We start from the raw sequence: 21,708 nt of genomic DNA, 5'->3' as shown, positions 1-21,708 counted from the left end.
CACTCTGAGAACCAGTGTCCAATAAGACTTATGGTAAGTTTTTTTGGGGGGAGGGGGCACATCGACTCTCGAGGGACGGAGTGGAGCAGCAAAAAGAAATACACAGGATAAGGTCGTTGGGTGCCGCTGTCACTGCAGGGTGCTATGAGCTTCCGGGACCAGGCTATCTCTCTTGTTAGAATCAGGACCAGAAATTCAAACACTCTTTCCCTCTCTTGATCCCTTTCCGAAAGCGCAAGGTCGGATAGAGAGACTTCGGCAGTCGCCTGGACGGTAAAGAAGCGGAGCCCACCAAGTAACAGGCTGTTGCACTGCTCATCCGTGTTTGGTATTAAGGGCTGCTGCTGCTGCTGCTGCTGCTGCTAAGTCGCTTCAGTCGTGTCCGACTCTGTGCGACCCCATAGACGGCAGCCCACCAGGCTTCCCGTTCCTGGGATTCTCCAGGCAAGAACACTGGAGTGGGTTGCCATTTCCTTCTCCAATGCATGAAAGTGAAAGGGAAGTCGCTCAGTCCTGTCCGACTCTAGCGGCCCCACGGACTGCAGCCTACCAGGCTCCTCCGTCCATGGGATTTTCAATTCAGGGCGTTCTAAGCAACCCCTCACCGTGGGTCTAGAAACTGTGAAGACTAAGAAATTAGACCTTCTTTCAGAACTGAGAAGGGTCTGGTCATGTCTTCTAACAATGATAAAACATGTTTCATTGCTGAAACGACACAAACAACTGAAATTCTTAAGGGGACTTGGGAAGGGGAGGGGAATACGAAGCCCCCAGTATAAAGTTTTCATCTCTTTCTAGAGAAGTTCCACACAAAGTCTGTCTCTGGCAAAACAGCGTGTCTGTTGATTTTCCTGGCCTTTACTCCTAGAAAGACCAAGACAAGCAAAGTCCTCAACCTCACAGATCCCGGAAGCAGCAGGCGAGATATCTCCGAGGCTCGCCCGCACACCCCGGTGCGCTGCGGGGAGTTGGAAACGGACTCGGTAACTGTGAAGCAGAAAAAGCGCTAGCCACTTTTCAGTTTAGGAATTACAACTAAATATACGCGGAGCCGGTTCAGTCTGCAAGCGGACACGGGAGAGAGTCACCCCTCCCTCCTTTCACCCCAAATTCTCGGGAGGCGCACTACCTGATACCCCATTGGCCTCGGGTGATGCGCAACCGCTGCCTTAAGGGAGAACCTGCAACAGAGTTCGTTTCTGGGTTCAACTCTAGAGGATTCCGAGTCGGGATGTAATTGTCTCCGGGCTGCAGACACCTGGGAGAAGACTGCTGACGGCTCTGCAGACTCCAACATTTCTAAAGAGCTTTCTCTTTCTCTCAGCTTATTAGTGGGCAGAAGTTGTGAAAAATAAAAGGAAATGGCAAGCCTCATCTTTTCAAGAAAGCAAGGGCGTCAAACATTCCGCTTATTTTTTAATCTCTTTATGTGGCCACCAACTTTTGCCTCTCAGAGTTACCTGTAGAGAAGCGCATCACATGAAAATAACCTCAAATTACCACCGAGACCTGCCTTCTCTCTGTTGCTCGACCCACAAAACATGTCTTAAAAAAAAAAAGTAAGCAAAGGTAAACTAAAAATAAAACCTGAGAACTCTCCTGGCAATTTACTAACTCTGCATTTAAAAAAATAATTACTCTTTTTGTCAATTTCAGTGACCAGGAGTCCATCTGTAACTCACTAGGATCAAGGAAGAAAATCATCCCCATCCTACACGTCCCAGAATTTACGACTAGCTGGACCAGGTCACTGAGAGGAAGCTGAGACCAAAAGTGACTTTACTACTTTTTTTGCCAAAAGTTAGTACTGAGTGGAAGCCTAGATACTGTGATATAGTTTGTTTGTACCTAAAAAGAACCAGAGCCTGACAAATTGATATTTTATTCTTTATCCGAGAAACTTTTAAGACAGCTATATTATTCTAAGACAGCAAATTGAACCTCATCACTATTCACTGAAGGAGGAAAACATTTGTAAGAAATGTCTTTAACTGAGTTCTGTTCTATGCCAAAGACCACTGACCCAAAGGGACCAAAATGCTTGACTCTTCCTCCAAGACCCTTTACAAGGAATTGGAAAAAATCAGAGATTATATACAATACACCTCAAATCTGTGTAGACAGAGTCTTAAAAAGATACTTTCTAAACATCATGCAAGACAAAAAACCCAACAGGACTTCAAAACTGGAAAAGTTCAAATGCTATTGGGTCTTCTGAACTTCTCCTATGAAAGTTGCACTTAGCTTTCAGAGCAAAGTCAATAGAAGAGTTGAGATATTCTCACCTGATTCTGATAAATGCATGCTGCCACACTGGAAAGTTCTGGTTAAGGAAAAATGTTGTTCTGAATTCTCTGGATAATTAGTTCAATTTTCCAGTTCCTTTTGCCAGAATAAGTCTAGGCTGTCAGTTTGAAACTCAAATGTTGAATAAATGACTTATCCCAAATCAATCTCCAACTCTGTCTATTGTATATTGCTGTTTAGTAATCATTTTTACCTAACCCAGAAAGAAGACAAAATTCTGTTCATTTACATAGTTTATTGTTGTAAACATTAAAATTGTCTTTCTCAAAGAAAGAATTTATCAGGAAAAAAAAATCAGCATCTCTAACTGTCATACACCATAGAAAAAAAGGCAGTGATTCCTATCATGTGCCATACTGGAAATATACAAAGAAAAATACTACAGAATATGGCAATATTAAAATTCTTACTCAAACATAAAATAATATATTAACTGACAATCTTAGACGTTAAAAAAAAATTCAAAGTGCTCAGTAATTTCCAGGGAGTTATGTATATTATAAGCACTCTGGAAATGGTCAAAAGCTGCTGCATGCAAGTTTTGTTTAGCTTTAGACAACAAAATAATCCAGATATAAACTTTCTTTTATCAACATCAACGGTACATACAACACTTACAAACAAGGAATGTTGGACGGTGTTACAAACACTATGTGTCCCTTTTGTCAGGATTTTCTGATGTGTAATACTTGTGCCCACCTATTTTACAATTGAGAAAATGTTTAAGCTCAGGTAACTACCAATCTTTATAAAATCTAACAGACTACATAGTGTCTGAAATACTATTTATATAATATAGACATTACTGAAGTAGCAAGTGCCTATAACATTTTCAACCTAGAATCAACATGCTTGTCCCTTTTTTGAGTAGTTATTTCTTTTTTTTTTTTTTTTGCAAACACACTTATCTTTTAGAATTTGTAATATTTATTCATAAATAGGCACAAAATAATTTAAAAAGCCAAACTGCATTGGATAAATTTACAAGCCTTTGCCTTCTTCAACTCATGCCACCCACGTAACATTTAGTTTTACTATATATTACAGCTTTCTTTACAGCAGAAAACTTTGAAATCTTTTAAAGGGCAATACTTGTGGGTCCTCTTACAATGTGTATGTGTGTGTGTGTGTATGTGTATTACATTTATTTTAACTGCAACAACCAAATGTGGCCAAATGTTTTCCATCATACATTAGCAATCTTCCTTCTGAACAATAAAATGATTTTTAAACTGATAATAAAAAGTTTATACCACAGTACTGTGTGTAGTCCGTGTTCTAAATCCAAGATGCCCCGGAGCCAAAATGCCCTTTCAGGTTCTGCCTGCAGGTTAGGAAATAGCAACAGTTTTTTGTTTTTTTGTTTCTGTTTTTTTCTTTAGGGATCAATGGTCAGGGTGTATGGAAGGGGAGGGGGCTGACTAGAGCTGAGACAGCTCAGGGGGATCTCTCTGCCCTTGTCACTTGCCCCCTCTGGACAGTTTTAGGTTTCTTTCCAGTTTCTCTGAAGTGCATGGAAGGAGGTCTTAGAAAGGTAAAGTGTCCAGGAAAAGTTTGTCAATTATTGCTGGTGGTGGTACCAAATCTTCCAGTTTCAGGTAGAAAATGCGCTGTAGCCCCTGTGTGCAAAGTGTACGGAGTTCTGGGAGCTTCCCCAACAGTTTGGACAAATAGTTGGGGCGGTTCAAACCCCCATTATTGAAAGTCACATGGTCTTTGAGACAATTTACAATCTTGTTTTGCAGCTCCTCCACTCTCTTGGGTTCCTTGAGACCGTGTCTCTCTGCAGAAAACACAATCAGAAACAAAAGAGGAATGCACTAAGCAGTTAGCTAGCTGACAGGACCAGGGAGTATCGGTGGGAAAGGAAAGTTCAGGAGGAGAAATGCCCTGTGCCTGTGGTACTGACCTGTGACCATAGCCAGGGCAGCGATGCAGGAGAAGGCAGAAATGTCGATGTTCATATTCTGCAAGTTGGAGGAGAATTCAACAATGGAATCAATCCATTCCCCAAAGCCACGAACACATTGCAACCTGTGCAAGACCACCCCATTGCAAAAGATGAGTTTACCCTCCACTGGGTTGGACCTGCAATTAATACCAAAGAGAGAGAGGGGAGAAAAAGAGAGAGAGAGAGAGAAAAAAAAAAAAGGCTAAACAACTAATTACTTGAAGAGCAATAAATGAGGGATTTAAGAGGCACCTAATTACCCAAGAGTTAATAAAACGTAGACCAGTGGACCTTGAAAGGGTCTAATTTCATAACAATCAAGAACGCCCCCTATCCCACCTCCATTCTATTCATACAAGGCTTCTATGCTCACTGCTTCCCTTCTCTTCCTTTTATCTATTCCCCTTTCCTTCCTATCTTCTCTTTTATTTCACATCTGTTCTCCTCTCTTTCTCCCTCCACCCTTTTCCCCCTTTTCCTCTTTCTTTTCCTTGATTCCTCTCTTCCTTCATTCCCAGCCTTCCATTACCTGTAGGCTAATCGCAGCACAAATAGTTCTAAGAAAGCCGATTCGAAAAGCAGGTCTTGGTCGGCTTTGGGCAGGTCAGCGAAGCCCGGGATCTTCTCTGCCCAGCCCCTGATGATCTCCATGGAGCCAGTCAGGAGATCATAGAATTGCTGGATATGCTGGGTGTCATCTCCACTCATCTGATAGTCAGGGTTCGCCTGGAACTGGAATTTCATTTTAAAAAGCACTTAATGAGGTTCTCTAAAATATATAACCCGTGAAATTGCTAACCTCATTTCTAGTAGGGGAGCCAGGTTTTTATAACAATTAAACCTCTCTCTGACCAGTAAGGAAATTAGATGTTCCGGGGCAATTAATTCAATTAGGGATGGTGCTATGAGGTCGCTGCTTTAAATATGTAAATTACCATTTTCATACAGACTAAATACAGTGCCAACCAGCCCTGGGAAATGTTCACTCTTATCTCCACAAAACAATTGACACGTTAGTATTCATGCCAGTGCCGGAGTGGGTCTTGAGCAGAGTCACCCTTTGCAAATCTTCATAAAATTGCAGTGCCGTCTAGGTTGCCTGACATACTTCCTCCAATTAAAGTCCACACATTCCTCATAGCTGGGGTAAAAGAGGAATCTGACCACTTGATTCCCCCACCCACTGCCATTCCTGACACCTCCTCGCTTCCCCTTCCCCAACCCCAAGCAGCTGTCCCTCTCCCTGACAGCACCAGAGAAGGTGGGGGTTAAAGCTTCTCCTTGGAGGACTGGGGTAGAACCCAAGTGGGGGCTTTTGCATGCCTCTGGTTTGGGCATCAGAGGCATTGGTGTGCTGAGTATTGGTGTGCACCCAGGTACTGGGAAGGGGCCTTAAAGAGATCTGACCACTGTGGCTCATCTTCTTTTCCTTCCCCTGCCCTGTCCTCATGTCCACACCCCCAGCAACACCATCCGTCTTCTGTGGCCCTGCCCAGAGCAGTGAAGCCAGACCCTTGCATGCCTCCTCTGTCCCTTGGGCCTGAGGGGTTACTGACAGGTGTGGGGAAGGGGTCCTGCCCATCTGTCGCTTTGTCCAAATGAAACCCCCTCCAGCTTCTTACCCTGGAATAGTCCAGGCTGGTCATAGCCGGGTTGGAGTCGACATGGGCCCTGACGAGGGCACTGATCAGACTCACCGGGGGCGAAGGGGGAGAGGGCTCCTGCGGGCTCTTCGGTTTGGAAGGTAAACGACCTCTCCGGCCTTTTAAACTGTCGGTTCGAACCACTGCAAAGAAACAGTCGGTTGAGCGCGGCTCTCCCAAGCGGGACCCAGCTGCCGCCTAGACCCCTCCCCAGGGAAGGCCACAGCCGCCGGGGGCGCCCCTGCATCGGGCAGCGCCCGGGCCCCACTGCTTGTAAAGCCTTTACTGACGAGAAGCATAAAAAATGCGGGGTTGTTTTATGTCTTCTTCCAAATGGGTCGTATAGTTAAAGGCGAGGAGGGCCTGGCGGCTTTCTCTTGGGCAGAATGGGCTGGCATGCAGCTGCCTGGTCATAGAGGCCAGAGGCGGGTGGGAGAAAGCCGGAGACACCCTCCACTTCCCCTCGCCCGGCTCTGGGAAGTAGAAAGCGGGGTTAGGATAGGGGCAGCAGTTTCCCAAAGGCGAAGACTGGGGAGTGGGCTGTTGTCCCAACCTACCTTCTTTGACCATCCCAACAGCCAGGCACTTCTGAAACCGGCAGTACTGACAGCGATTCCTGCGCCGCTTGTCCACTGGGCAGTTTTTATTTGCTAAACACACGTATTTCGCGTTTTTTTGCACCGTGCGCTGCAAAAGGAGACAATATAGGCCGGGAAAAAATTTTTTTTTCTCTTGAAAATCCAACAATTCAGGGAATCCAGGGACAATTTCTGAGAGGACAGGGTCCACACTCCCTCACCATAAACAAACACATACACAACTCCTTTTTATTTTTTCCTTTTTCCTTTCTCTCTCTTTTCTTTCCCCTCCCCCAGGGCATTTAACAGAAGAAAATTGATAGCGTTAACATTTGAGCTAACCTTCCGCTCCTTGCTGTGTTTTATATGCCAAGAGAAGGAGAAGGAGACGCTCAGTAAATACAAATTCGTGGGCATTCATATTATTTACATTCCTTAGAGACCTTCTCTATTTAAAATGATAAGATTATTCAATCAGGATGGCGAAATAAAGAGATCACTTAATTTGACCACAGGGAATTCTGTTCCACTTGGTTAGCTCAGACACGGTTCTCTGTCCTAACCAATTTCAATCTGAACCAAGAAGACAGCTCCTAGCACATGTAAATGACCCTCTTCCACCTCAGCTCCAGCAACTTCAGGCGGGGGGTGGCCAGCGTCGGCCTGTGAGGAGATGCGACCCCGGGTCTCCCCGCCTTCCTACTTGCCTTTCTCAGGCACCCAGAAACCCCCGCCACAGCCCAGGGGCGGCGGCAAGGCAGCTTCCAGGGACCCGGGGAGTCGCTGGAGACCAGTTAGAGTCCGAAGCCTGCGCCCCAGCGGAGCAAGCACTCTGAGGCTCTGGGCAGTAGGGGGCCCCTAGCTGCCTCCTCCGCCCCCGACCTGGCTCACCTTAAAGAACCCTTTGCAGCCCTCACAGGTGCGCACGCCGTAGTGCTGGCAGGCCGCGTTGTCGCCGCACACAGCGCACAGCCCTTCATTGGAGGGGGAGCCCCGCGACGGCGGGGAGGGCACCTGCGTATCGAGCAGCTGCGACGCGTGGCCGATCTGCAGGCCAGGGAAGCCCATGGACGCGGGCTTTCGGATGGGGTTGGGCACGGCGAAGGTCTGCCCGTCCACCACGTGGTGGCTGCCCGCTGGCTCCGGGTTCATGGGGACGTGCAGGGGCCCATCGAAGCGCATCTGGCAGCTAGACACGGGGGTTCCGGGGGGCGACTGCTTAAAGGAGAAGAGGGAAAGGCGGGAGACCGGCGTTTTCCTCTGTTCGATCATGTGGGTAGTGGCCACGTAGTTCTGGTGGAAGTTGTGGAGGGAGCCTGGGTCGTCCCACATGGGGCTGTGCTGCACCTGGAAGCCCGGGGTGGTGGGCGTCGGGGGCGAGGAGGGCTTGTAGTAAACGGACCCGGAGTGCGGCATCATCTCCTCGGACTGTGGGGGCAGGTGGCTGTGTTGCTGGTAGTTGTGCATCTGAATGTCTTCTACCTTAATGGAGGACTGCTGTCCGGACAGGGGCATTTGGTACAAGCAAGGTGGCTTGACGTCGTAGCCTGTGCTGTAGTTGTCCATAAAGGTACTGAAGCTGGGGAGAGAAGTGGTGGCAGTGATTTCAGTGTTGGTGAGGTCCATGCTAAACTTGACAAACTCTGGAGTTAAGAAATCGGAGCTGTATTCTCCCGAAGAGTGGTAACTGTAGCTCTGAGAAGCGGGGCTGGCTCCTTGAGGCGAGGACCCATACTGCGCCTGAACACAAGGCATGGCTGGAAATGAAACAGGGTAATATACACTCAGCCTGGTCAAGTGAACACTTTCTCCCGGGCTCGGGTACACCTGGAGCTACACCGGCAGCCCGCAGCGGTCAGAGAGCAAGAAGGGGCGCGAGAGGAACGGCGGAGAGCGCGATTACTGCGGATCGGAACAGTGCGGAGCAAGGAAAGGCTGACCCAATAAAGACCCTGAACTGGAAAGTTATTAGGGTCTCCATTCCCGGATATTTCCAACGCCTCCCCCTTCACCCTTTTCAGGAGCATTCCCGTTCCCATGAGCCTTTCCTCTGAAGCTCGGGTTCAGCAAGCTCAATCCAGAAATGAAGTTGAATTGCACAATGAGAAACTTGTTCCCGAAGGCGATGGGTTGGGGAAAAACTTAAGTTACAGGGTTTGCGGGGAAAGATCGCTCGCATTGCCCTGTTTCTTGACGTTTAAGGAACTCAAGGGAGGGGGGGAAATGAAGTGGCACTAACCTTCAGCCGAGTTACAGGCGTTTTGGAGAAAATTAAAGGTGGACAGTGTCGTAATTCAATGAAGGACAAAGTTTCCAAGATTTTTAGAAGAGCAGTGGAGAGCCCAGCCTGTCAGATCGCCTCCCTGAAATGAAGACACAGGAAGCCTTAGGGTGAATTTCTGGACTGATTTGGCTGGACATCTGTATCACTAGGCAGGCCCCTCTGTGCCCTTCTTGATTGTTTAATTAGAAATTAGTGTGTAGCCTTTATCAAACTTAGCAGTTAAAATGGATGTGTAGAAGAGATGGCTGGAAACAGAAATTTCACCCATGGACTGTATCAGTCTTGGCAGAGAGAAGATTCTAAAGGAGGAAAGTTATTCCATGTACTTAGTTAATACTTATGATGAAATAAACTAGCCCCTTTGCTGCGTATGTGTGGGACAGTGGGAGGGAGTGTCATTTCCATTTTAGTTTAATTCAGAACTAAATAAGAAGAAACTAGGATTTAATAAAATACAGCATTGGAACCTTCTCCTGATTTTTTTCCCCCTGTGGTGAAATTGGCTTTTCATCTAGTACAGGGTAAGGAAAATAGAAGTCAAGAATATAAAATGTAAAAACAGTCTCTCCCTCCACACCTAGGAAGGTACAAAATGTTAGTAAGGCCTGGGGAGCCCTGAAGGCAATCTGAATGGAAGCATCTGGATTTCCTAAGAGCTTCTGACTGAGCACTGGGTTTGGGGATACAGGTGAATTGACATTCACTTTTCCAGGAAATGTCTTTCATCTTTAATGGCCAAGGAGCGGAAAGAGGGGACCATATTTTGTCAAGAGCATCTTAGGTGAGTTGCAGAGAGAGGGAAATACTGCTTATCCAATATTGGCACCAGTGGTAGAAGTACCTCTCAGCATAACAAGCTGAGCACCTTCCCTATCCAGCCTTGCACAATCTGCCTACTTGCTGGAACAAGGCATTCTTCTGTCCTAGTAATTTTCAGATGTTCCCACTTGGAAGGCATTCTAGAGCATAGACAATTTTATTACTAATGAAACAGAAAGCCAAACATCCAAGTCTCTTTTCCTCCCCCACCCCCCACCCCAGTCACAGTCTTGCTTCATGGAGGGAGGGTAACCAAAAAAAGTAGAAAGAAGGGACTCTTGACCACCCCCAACTCCCAGCCCTTGACAGATATGCCTGTACTGGATATTAACCCTCTGGTAACTCTGCAGCTTCACAACTACTCTAAATATTCTGTCTCTCTCTCTCTGTCAAACTCACAAACAAGCGCGGCACACGTGAAAACCAGAAATTTTCAAGCAACTTAGTAACAGGTCACTCTACCAACCACCTCTCCTCACTCAACAATACCCAGGAAACTCGGGCACGCTGTCCAGCCGCGGTGACACAGTTCCCAAGCAACACATAAACTGAAGAACTTTCTCTCTTCCTGTCACTTTCTGGGCCGCGTCCAGGCCCCTCTTATACACAGGACTTGGAGTCTACGTGTCCAAAGACCTAAATCAATTCCGCACTAAGAGCAAACTTTGCGCACATTTCCGCGGGCAAGTCCGCAGCTCCCCAAACTGTGCAAGCTCCCTTCCACGTCCACCAATGAGGAGCCAGGAAGCCTCTGCGGGGTGGCAAAGCAGGAGTTTCGACAAAATGCCCTCTGGAGCTGCGCACACCTACTCCCCATCCTTCGGCCCCACTCGCGCTCCGCGCCTCCGGCGCCCAATTCCAGAGAACCTGCACCAGACAAACGGAAAGAAGAGACGTGCAAAAGAAGAAAGAAGGATAAAAGAATGCGAGCTGTGTCAGCCGCACCTACTCACTTAGGAGTTCTCTGCGTCTCTCTTCATTCATTCAACTCGGCCGAAGTGTAGTTCCCTCCGGGAGTCTGGGTGGCAGGGCCGGGGAGGGGTGGGCGAGAGGGGCGAAGGGAATCGCGGCACCGAGAGCGGGTAGGGAGCAGGGGAAGGCGGCCGGCTGGGCAGGCGAGCGGGACCGCGGAGCCTAGCGCGAGCCACCGGGCGGACTGGCCCTGGCCGCCAATGTGCCTTTGTTTATGTGGCTCGCGCTGCCGCTGCCAACATTCACCTAAAGTCTCCGCGCGTCAGCGCGCGTCAGCGGCCCGCCGCCCAATCGCCGCGCGGCCGCTCTCCCCAGACTCCTGGCCAGCGCTCGCTTTGGTATATTTCCGACCTGACGTCACGAGCAGGGCCGATTTTAAGGTGGGAACTGTTCAGGGTTCACCTTGGTAGCCAGCTAGGTTTTTTTCTTTTTCCGAAAGAGGTGTGACCTCTCCACTCAGGTCCGCGCAACCCGCAGCGCCTCGACATCTCACCTCACCTTCCCCCCACCAAACCCCCGCGCCACCGCTGCCGCCCAGCAGCTCACACGTGGGAGAAGGTGCAACAAAAGCCCGGCGGAAGGGAACCCAAGCGTAGGCCAGGTACCAGCACCTGGAATTGCACGAGATGGGGCGTGCCTGGCAGCGCCCTAACCTCATCCACCCACGACTGCCACCCCCGTTAGCGGAAGCGAGTGCAGATGTCCCATGACACGAGACGCTCAGAGGGCTCCTACAATTGGCATGGGATTTCCCTAGTCCAGTGCATCCCCCTTTTCTCTCTTTTCCTGTCCCTGGCCTTCTCCTCTGGCATATCCCACCCCCGCGCCCCAACACACACACTCTCCAAAGTGGAAGAGAGTAAGGAGGGCCTATTTTCTGTGTTTCCTTCTTTCCTCGCAGGGCTCACGTGCGAGGGAGGACGTGGTGCGTGGGGAGGGGAGGGAAAAGGAAAGGGTAGCCGTGACCCAGCCCTTCAGGGACCCCAAAAGTCAGAGTGAGGCGTCGCCCTCTTTCCTTTCGCAGACAATGCAGCCGAGCAACGGGCAACAGGTGTGTTCTGCAAAAAGGTGCTTTAGTCTCACCTTTTACCAACTCTCATACTTCGACACTCCTGGATGCCCATCAACTCGTTCCTTTTCACGAGTTTTAGGAAAATAAATCGACCCTCCCCTGAAGCACCAGGGCTCTGGAAGCCACAATCTGAGAGCCAAGGGGGCAAGACTAAACCCAGGGACACAGAGGACGGAGCTGGCTGGATCTCTCCGAAGCGCACTGTGTGTGGGTTCAGCTCTCCCAGGAGAGGGCCCGGAGGGCGGCCGGAGCTCGCCGCACCCCCGCGGTCGCCCTAGCTTCGGCCGACTGCAATTCGCAAGGCAATCCACCCTCCAGACTGAGGGCACAAGGCGCTCTCCAGCAAAGAAACAAGCTTCTCCCGGGAGTGAGCTCGCTTCCTGGTTCCTGGACCAGAGCTGGCCGGGCTTTGGGACTTCTCCAGTGGAGCGGGGGGAGTCACCCGGGGAGGGAGGGGGCGTCCCCTTCCTCCGCCTGCGAAGATTTGCAGCCGCCCCTCCCTCTTGGTGTGGCTGACTTCCAGGCTGCGGGACCCCTTTGGACCCCTCATCCTGAGGTTCCCAGTACAGGCGGGCCGAGAGTGCCTGGGAGCTCTCCAAGTCCAGGAGCCGCTCAGTCCTAATCTGCACCCCCAGCCCCCGCCTTTGCCCGCTCCCGCCGCCTCCTGCTCCTCGGCGGCCGGAGAGGCATTGCCATCAGTGCCCCGAGGCTGCCCCGAGAAGCCACAGGCTCTTCCACGCTGCAGCCTCGGGAAAACCTACGTGACCACCTTAAGTTTCCCCCAGATGTTGCGACTGCCGCTGCTGCCGCCGTAGCGGCTCGGCGGTGCCCTAGCGGGCAAGAGAAAAAATAAAACCAGGAAGTGTGTGCGAATGTGTGTGTGTGTCTGTTGGAGGGGGCGTGTTGTGGTGGCGGGTGAGGGTGTGCAAGTAGGGGGATGAGGGGAGGAGGGGGAAGAATAGCTTATTAGCATGAGCTGGGTAGCGTCAGCGCCCTGTGGGCAGAAGCGATTCCACGCGAACGAAAGGGAAAAAGTGAGAGTTTGGAGAGCCGGGGAGAAGGAAAGGGGTGGGGGTGGCGGTGACGCAGGGGCGCAGGCATTGACGCACCCGCCCAGCTGGGCCCAAAATAGCAGCAGCGCTAGCTCTGTGGCGCCCTCCCGGGTTCCCTTCCCCTTCCGCAAGGGAGCAGGGCGCGGCCTGAGGGTGCTTTCCTTGATCCCAGCGGTGGGCCAGGCTCCCAGCAGCTATTTTCAGGCAGTCGGAAACTCAAGCGCAGCCATGCTGGGGTGGCAGTTATTATTTTTTAATATATTTCTAGGAAGGCGGGGGCCAGGAGAACTTTAAGGTTGTAACCACCACTCTCCAAACACAAATATGCAGATCTTAAGGAGGTGCATTCCCTCAACACGCCCCTCCTCCCTTAAACCATTTTAAAAAACATTTGGCTTTAGCCCGGGGTGAGTCTGGGGACAGTTTGAAAATTCTCTCCCAGTGAATGGAAAAGGTGTGCTGGAGTTCTTAAAGTGAACTCCAAGAAGACAAACACTGTAATATGAAGCATTATTCTGTCACAGCAACCTGTCGAGTCTGGCTTCTTGGTAACAGAGCCTTCGTTCAAGTCTTTTATGCACCCAACATCGAAACGCAGTTTTCACAGGAGCTTATTGTTAACAATTATTAGCAACTGGGAATGAATCGGATATAACATCAACATGCGAGGGGAAAGAAGTGGCTTTTTGGCCTTCTTTTCTACAATCCATACGAGTTCTCTCTTCCTCAAATCTCTATTCTACAATAGCTGCTAGGAAGTGTGTCTTCTTATTAAGACACATCAGAATCAAAGACCGATAGACTCTTAAACCAATTATTGGGTAAGCTGTTTTTTGGGTTGGCGTTTTTGGTAGGGCTCACATGTGCTCCGGGTGGAAAGGATCCGGTAGACATTAGAAAGTGTAAAAAAGAACCACCACGCTCAAAACACCAGACTCTTGTGTCCCCAACAGATTCTCATGAAAGGCAGGTCTCAGTAGAAGGGCCAATGTCTGTAATTGACTGATGCTGTCAGTAGGGGGCCTGACTCCACAACATTCAGGATGATCCATCACACAAATACATGCACAAGCACACACACACCATCACACAAACACACACAAGCACACACCGTCATACAAATACACGCACAAGCGCGCGCGCGCGCACACACACACACACACACACACACACACACACACACACCCCTAGCTATTTACTACTTGGGTAAAGCTCCAGGAGATCTTGCAGCAGGCCCAGACATTCATATTCTGCTGGAATTCATAAATAACTACAAATCTTTGATTCTCTTCTATTTTTCTCAAAAAGGGAAACAGTTTAACACTGAAATTAGGTTCACAATAGGTTTTCTTTATTTCCGCCCACCCATATTTAACTGTCAGGTCACAGAGGAAAAAAAAATCAAAATGGTAATAAAATCTTTCATTTTATCACCAAGCAGTTCAAATTGGCATATAGTTTGGAAAAATGAAAGCATGTTTTAAAATCCTATGATTACATGTTTAAATAAATTATAGTTTATAAGAGGATTCCTGTGGGTGTATTTGCTAGTACATAAGAGAATGCTTTTGTGCACAGAGGTTTAATTACACATATAATGGAATCAAAATGTAGAATTGAACAACCTTTTAGAAAATGTTCAAATGATGCTCTAGGCTAAAAGAAACTGAAATTCTGCATTTATATGACTGCAATCCTGTAAGATTCTTGAACGTAAATAGATTCTTGAATATAAACTACTTTATAACTCAATTAAAATGACAATAATGTTTCTTTCAGGGCCCAGAATCTGATATAACTTTAAATTACTGCTATGTATAAATACATAAAGTTACCCCAAATGAAGGTCAGTATTTTTAACAATTTAAAATAAATGGGAATAAAAACTGATCCTACCTGTAAGAGCTCCTTTTTTTGAAACCAACTAAAATTACAATATTATTATTTCTGTCAATATACAGTATTAGATGACCTCAGAAAAAGCACATAGGAAAATAATATTATCTTTTATGATATTAGCCAGTATGAAGCAGAACATATTGGTGTGTGTGTGTGTATATATATATATATAACATTTTCATAAAAAACAATGTAAATAATACATACTCAAATCTAAATCTAAGCATTTTATTTTATGCAAGGCTAAGCAGATTATACTTAATAAAATTGAGATTTTTGGTATGATTTAGAAAGCAAATATGGATTTAATTCTTAATTCTATGGAATCCTTAATTCCATAAGGATTTTCTATCATAATGCATGGGAAAGGGATCTTCAGGGATTTATTTCACTATTCCCCCCAAATGTACTCAGAGTAGCCCTTAGCTCTCACAGTTAAAATATAGTAAACAAACACAACTGTTATTCTATAAGAATCAAGGTAACTTGAAGAAATTTCATAACATTAGTTAATGGAATCTATGTTAAGCATAAAAATGAAATTTATTTTAGGTTATATTTGGACAAATTTCATGTAATTTATTGTCATTCAGTTTTATATTAGTGATAGAAATTTTCACTTTGAAAAAAATCTCAGTTTCTGAAAATACATAATCATTTTTTAATATGGATGGTTTCCAGTTATTTACTTTGCCATTTCACTTGCATTAAAAAGATATTAATCAACCAATCATTTTTTCCTTTTCTATGAGATGCCTAGAGAATAAGTAAAATGCTTAGCTGGTAATTTACATTTTGGGTAGTTGTGGCTTTTACTCAGTTTTACCCAGCCCGTTTTTCATCCCAAATCACTTAATCCAAAGATTTTAAAAATTGTTTCTTTGATACAGAACTCAGTTCTAGAAATGTGTAAAGATGTGCAGAAGAAAACAGCTCTCATTTTTTCTAGAAGCATCTACTTGTAAATTAAAATTATAAAACTGAACATATGGTAAAACCTCATGCCACTCAAAAAGTATTTTGCATAATAAAAATCCTTCATCTTTTCTCTAGTTCTTGACTCTCAGTAACTATCTCCTAAATACTTTTAAATTAACCACTTAATACTTTTTTTTGTTACTGTGGTAAAACACACATAAAAATTACCATCTTACAATTTTAAATGTACAGTTTAATCGTGTTAAATACAGTCATCCTGTTGTGCACCCATCACCACTACTTACCCCCGTAACTCTTAATCTTATAAAACTCTAACTCTGTAACCATTTAATAATTCTCCATTCTCCCCTCCTCCCACACCTAGCAATCTTCAATATTTTCTTATGTAAGACTTCTTTTTGATTAAGCAAGGAAGGGTTACTTTGGTTTTAGATTTTATTGCTAATTTCACTAAACATGGGAGTCATTAAAAAGTACAAAGTCCTGAAAAATGCTTTAAAGGTTCTGAGAATAAGGTGCTATATGCTAAGAAAACACCAAGGGCATTTGAAATTGTAAAAGTAGCTAATAACATCAGTAACCATCATAGTACTATGTAGGATTTTCTTTTAGTAGATAAAATACATACACTTTGCAAGAGTCTTCATTATATATAACAGCTAGCTAGTTTTTAATTTTACCTTTAATGATAAAATAACCACTTTTTTTCACCAACTTTTCAATTTAATAAAAACTGAAGACATGTTATTGATATATTACGACAAAGACATATATGCCCTCTTTTTCAACATAATTCTGCAATTAACAAGTCTACAATTTTAACATTACAAAAGTTAACTTATAGCAAGGACCCTTATAGTGATAAGTAATAAATCTAATTACCATATTCTTTGAATAGATGTAATATAAATTTCATTGCTCACTTAAAAGTTCTAAAGTTAACAGCATAAACTTGAAGTTGAGTAATTAAGTAATCCTTATATAGACACTTATTAAAGTATTTATACATATTATCTTAAATCTACATCTATCATTTTGCCAATTAAAATTAGGACTTTAATTGCAATTAAGTAATTTAATTGCCAATTGAACAGCAAAATTGCTAAGTGACTAATTTTAATGCCTATTTTAATTACCAATCATGACTGGGGAGGGAGCTAATCAAGTTACATCAAGCAGTACCAGAGTAATGATGTGAAGAAAAAAAAAAAAAAGTAGAACAAACATTCAAGGCTACATGCTTTAAAAAAATAAATAAATAAATAAATGCAAACACAATCTTATAAATGTATAAAAATACTGTATTTCAATATCTGAATACAGAACATGGAATAGAACAAGATTAACTAAAGAAGCCTCTGTCAATCTTCAAAGTAAGGAAAACCAAATCAAATTTTTATGTATTTGCATGCCCCTCACACTAACCCAGATAAAAACAAAGCTGCATATAGTTGAGAATAAAAGACTGTTTCCTGCTTGGCTGGTTAAATATTTACAGATTGACAGTTTAAAAAAAAAAATTAAATGAAAGGTTATAAAAGAGAAACAAGTTTCCAACACAGCAATATGGGTTTTAAATTTGAAAAGCAAACAGGGCCAGTGCAGTGGGCCTGTATACTCTTTCCTGAGGGCTCTCCTCCCCACCCCCACCCACTCGAATGACGTGTTCTAATAGAGGCCTAATGCCTATCCATAACTTGTCCCATATTACCTTGAGAAAGGCGTAAATCTGTCCTATCTTAAATAATTTAAAATACATTCATAAGTAAAAAAGATAAGAAAGCACCAAGGATTACATCACAATTAAAATTACTCAGAGCATGGGGAATATACCTTGTCCTGATAGTATTTCTTCACTTTCAATTAAAAACATACTTGCCAGCTCAAGATAAACCAGCAGGCAACCAGAAATACTGATGAAAATCTTGGCCAAAACAAACACATTTTCAAAAGTTTTCACATTCAAACAAATTCTCAGATTAGCAGTATGGAAGGGCCATATTGAAAGAGGGAGGTGAAGTTGGGAGCTTAAAAATTAGAAAGTGATTCCCTGATAGACAATAACAATGCCAGTACTTTCAAAGCTAGAGGGATTGCCTTGGCAGCCAGCCACCTCATCTAGAGTAACAATGGACATCCATCAAATCTTCACTTCAAATAAGTCATGATGCAAGACGCATATCTTGTTTTTGTTATTATATATGTATACCAAATACACACATAGTTTTTGTCCATGAATGGGCCTGAAATTATGAACGATGTACGTAATACTTTAACTTGAGAAAAGGCAAATATTGCTGCTTAGGATTTTACGTACTAATGGACTTGAATTGTGAAATAAAGCACAGCAGGACTTTCAGCCTGGCTTTTGAAGAACGAAAACGTTAATAATCACCGGGCTTGACAAAAGCCTGCAGTATCTGCTCATGACAATAACAGCTTTATAAGGCGAGTTCTGTGTGACTGATTAAAGGACACACTCACAACCTATTCAGAAGTCATGGAGATGTAGTCATGATTAACAGCCTCACTACAGATCAAGGTTAAAACTCATTGAATGCTGATGCTACAGAGAAATACAATTTCAGCCATTAAAAGATTACCCAAAAACAGTCTCCAGTAAGGGTTGTCATAACTCAGATATATCTTATTTTGTTCTGTATAAAATTTTCTATTTACATACACAAAAGATCTTGTATTATTTCATAATTATCAAAATCATTGCCCGGACTCAAGCACTAGGTAAAAAATCATCTATTACAAAAAGAAAAAAAGGAGACGTTATCTTGTAATTTAAAAATGAATTATGAAACTTTTATGACTGAAAATGTTTTCAGGTCTATTTTGTGTATTACCCTAGTTTATCAGTTCACATGAATTAATGTGGTTTATGTATTGTTGGAAGCAAAATCTTTTAAAAGATAGTACGCCCACAGCTTTCATATATCCCTTAATAGGAAAAAGTTTTTAAAAAGTTGTAGTATTTTACTGTTTTTACACTTAAGTTTCTTGTCTTGCAATGTTGCATCTCTGTATTAGTGAAGGAAAAAGGAGGGATACAGCAAAAGACAACCATGTTTATAATCTGAAATTAGAGCCAGTCAAACATTTTATTAATCACCAGGATATTTTTAAAAAGACCTGGGAAATATTACAGGATCATTCTACTAGGATCTAACAGTGACTTCAGTATGCTGTCACTGACATGTTCCAAAGAAAAAAAAAAACAAACCACCAGTACCACCACATACAGAATTCAAGTTCAGGTGAGTTGCCGAGGGAAGAGAAACTATTTTGCTAAGGAGGTCCTTATATTTCATATTTCTGAGTACATTTTTGTAAGTTACTTTCCTAAGAATGAAGTATTAAAAAAACAAAATTTCAAAGAGTTAATAAATGGATTTTAGGAGTTATAGTGAAACGATTCACAAAATAGATTTTTCTTGGGAGTCCTTTAATTTGGGGAGTTCTTAAAGTATGGTGTTCCTGATGATCGGTCTTAAGTCACTAGCTCTGGAAATCGTATTTTCTATTTCTCCATACTCTCTTCAATTAGTATTTGGTCAGCTGATTGGCAATTACCAAGACAACAGTTTCGCTAAACTTTTATAACTATAAGCCAGAGGTTGGGGGTGGGGGGTGGGGAGGGGAAGAAGGACAATACAGAAAGGGATTTTTCAGCCAGAGTGGTTTGACAGGGCCCCTCACACTACAAATAGATGTTATAAAATTTGAAATGTAGCTCTGAAGTTCAGTTCATACCACAGAAACTGTGGGATGCTATCTTCCTGTTGTTATAACGTATCAGGTCAAGGGATATAAATTGTACCAGGTAATTCATTTTGCCGTTCAGAGAGTCATTAAGTTCCTCCCAGAATATATGTGATTGATATCCCTGGAGGTGAAAGGCTAACGGAACCATATGGCAACATGTTGCATTCCGTATGCTATCTGCCCATCCGTGCTTAAGATGCCATTAGCAACATCTGTACCTAACGGAAATCCAGCTGCGCCGACGCCGGCTGACGGAATTGTACTTGGGGGGAAATCTAGCTTAGCGCCATTAACTTGAGACTCAGAGTCTATCTACCAGGACGGATGGAAGCTTTCACAATTAGACGAGACGACACAAATGCTTTATTAAAGTTTAATTTTGAACTCCCAATTAGCGAAACTGCATTACAAATCGATTGCAATTTCCTAGAAGGCACAGCAAGTTCTCTGCCTGCCTGCCACGTGCGAGAGGCTCCAGAGCTAGCTTGCCCAGCTTCCGACAGCTGAAAGGGGATGGTTCAGAGCCGGTCTCCGTGTCCCAGGAAGTCCCTAAAATCCTCGCCAGTCCCTCCTTCCGCGGGGCGGGGGCGGGCGAAGGGAGGGCTCCAAAGTCCCCGGCGAGGAGAGTGAGCGGGAGGGGGAGGGGCGGCGGCGGCGGCGGCGGCGGGGAGGGGGTGGGGGCCTCTAGCGTCCTGGCCTCTCGAAGGAGCCTCAGCTAGTCACGCAGAAGTTTCTCTTTCGCTTCTCGCGCCACACACTCAGGTTGGCTTCCTGCGCGCCGGCCCGCGGGGCGGAGAGCGGGGAGTGGAGGGGAGACAGGAGTCCCAGAAGGGCTGCCCGGCGTCCACACCCACCCCAGGTCCCCTCCCTTCCCCCGACCCAAACAAAGCCCCAGCTCCTGGTCCAGGATACGTTACCTGCCCGGCGCTCCCGGCCCCTCGGTCACCGCGTCCCCCGCTGGGCGCGCCTTGGGCGGGTCCCGCTCCCCGCGACGCACAAAGCGGTCGCCCCCGGCCGGCTAAAGCCCCCTGTCTCGTCATGTTGGGGGGCCAGAAGGGAAAGCGGGGGAGATGGAAGCGGTTGGGGCGAGGGAAACTTAACTGATTAAATTTTTTAAAAAGAAAAGAAAAAAGCAGCTGGCGGGGCCCGGCCAGGGGCAGAAGAGGCCGGTTACCTTTCGGGGGGTCGCGGGCGAGAGGAAGGGGGGTCGGGGAGCGGCTGCCCGCCCCCCTCCCCCGGCCCCCAGCGGCGACGGCAGCTGCACACACAGAACCCCATTGTCGCCGGCGCCCGGCGCGCAGCCCCGCGGACTCGGCCCCGCGGCCAAGCGCGTCAGCGGCCCCGTCAGTCGGGCCGGGCTCCGTGACGCGCGCGCAGCCCGCGCTATAAATAACCCGCCGCCGGGCGGCCCGGGCTGCTTTCCAGTGACGCCGGGGCGAGGCGCGGGAGGAGGAGGGCGAAAGGAAACAATAAAACCGCCCGCCGCCCTCCCTGACCGCCCTCGGCCCTTCCCTCAGTACTCTCTTGTCCCCGCCCCGGCCTGCCCTGTTCGGAGCGGCGCACGGGAGTGGGAAGGACCTAGCAGAGCCGGCGGGAAGACCCGGGGTCGAGACCCATGCCTCTCCTCCGGGGCAAGAGGGGGCCTCCTTCCACCTAGGAAGGGGCTGGCGCCGAGAACTTGGCAACGAGTTAACAGGTCGCTGAGTTACTCCCACATTGATTTACACAACTTGATGCTTGCTCCGCTTTCTCACACCCCTTTCTAGTTCAGGTCCGGTGTGTTTAGGGCAATAAATCCTTTATTCAAAACAAAAACTTACCCGTTAAACGTCCTCATCTAGCATATTTTAAAGTATACGCGTATGTTTGCATCTTATTGAGTTCTGCCTACATCCTATCTGGACAGTATGCTTTTTTCCGTAAATTCCACAGGGATTACTTAAATATGTTTTTATGGGGCCAGGCCTGTGTTACTGTTTTGATTTGGGTAGTTGTATAAAGTGTGCAGTAGAATCAGCGTGGGCGTGAATTCCATGACTCACGCATTTAGTCCTAGAGCCTTTGTACGTGTTTTTTTGGCCTGAATATACCATAGGCCTTGAACATAGAACATTTGAATTTTCCAAAGTCTATAATCTTTCAATGTCCTAGCTTTCATCAGTGCTGCCATTTAAAGGGGGCTTTCTCTATAAGTAATTTTTTTTTTTTGCCCTCGGGACTTTCTGTTCTAGCTACCATATTTAGGCCATTCTGTCCCACATCCGGACACTCCTTTCTATTATGGTGCCCAGATACAACTGGAGGCAGTCTGTTTGTTCCAGGAACCACCATTTAATAGACTAGTAAGAACAGTAGTTCTTCTTGAGCAAAAGATCTCAGGTGTATGAACTCCACATTTTCTGGGATGCTGATATGTAA

General features: G+C 45.7%; 2 protein-coding genes across 12 annotated transcripts in view; one reads left to right on the top strand and one right to left on the bottom strand.

The window, feature by feature from the left end:
* Positions 1–1,862: 1,862 nt before the first annotated feature.
* Positions 1,863–20,537, bottom strand: NR4A2 (nuclear receptor subfamily 4 group A member 2). 9 transcript variants are annotated; one of them, XM_061437658.1, is made up of 8 exons: positions 20,465–20,537; positions 8,719–8,842; positions 7,371–8,236; positions 6,459–6,588; positions 5,881–6,044; positions 4,788–4,990; positions 4,217–4,395; positions 1,863–4,090 (listed from the first exon to the last, which is right to left on the bottom strand). In XM_061437658.1, exons 3-8 carry the CDS (start codon positions 8,232–8,234, stop codon positions 3,834–3,836), a joined length of 1,797 nt encoding a protein of 598 aa, XP_061293642.1. In that variant the 5' UTR covers positions 8,235–8,236; positions 8,719–8,842; positions 20,465–20,537; the 3' UTR covers positions 1,863–3,833. The 9 variants fall into 9 exon arrangements, 8 of the variants coding, with proteins under 8 accessions (XP_061293642.1, XP_061293628.1, XP_061293618.1 ...); XM_061437644.1 differs by lacking the exon at positions 20,465–20,537 and adding an exon at positions 20,208–20,394; XM_061437634.1 differs by lacking the exon at positions 20,465–20,537 and adding an exon at positions 11,638–12,800.
* The window catches only part of GPD2 (glycerol-3-phosphate dehydrogenase 2), a 240,175-nt gene continuing 237,648 nt past the window's right edge, over positions 19,182–21,708 (top strand). For 2 of the 3 annotated variants that reach the window (XM_061437609.1, XM_061437601.1), the window contains exon 1: positions 19,182–20,052. The gene's annotated coding sequence lies outside the window, so the exon portion shown is untranslated. Of the gene's footprint in view, positions 20,053–20,902; positions 20,987–21,708 lie in introns of those variants that run through there. The other variant, XM_061437583.1, reaches the window with a different exon arrangement.

The sequence above is a fragment of the Bos javanicus genome, chromosome 2, assembly GCF_032452875.1.
Source record: "Bos javanicus breed banteng chromosome 2, ARS-OSU_banteng_1.0, whole genome shotgun sequence".
In the NCBI taxonomy this organism is placed as follows: Eukaryota; Metazoa; Chordata; class Mammalia; order Artiodactyla; family Bovidae; genus Bos; species Bos javanicus.
Note: the sequence above shows the minus strand (reverse complement) of the source record. Positions and strands in the feature narration are given on the sequence as shown.

Coding starts and splice junctions, on each gene's coding strand:
- NR4A2 (XM_061437618.1), bottom strand. CDS start 10,566: ATGAATGAAGAGAGACGCAGAGAACTCCTAA. Junction 6,589..7,370: donor GCTGCAAAGGGTTCTTTAAG/GTGAGCCAGGTC, acceptor CTCCTTTTGCAG/CGCACGGTGCAAAAAAACGC. Junction 4,091..4,216: donor TGCCCTGGCTATGGTCACAG/GTCAGTACCACA, acceptor TGTTTTCTGCAG/AGAGACACGGTCTCAAGGAA.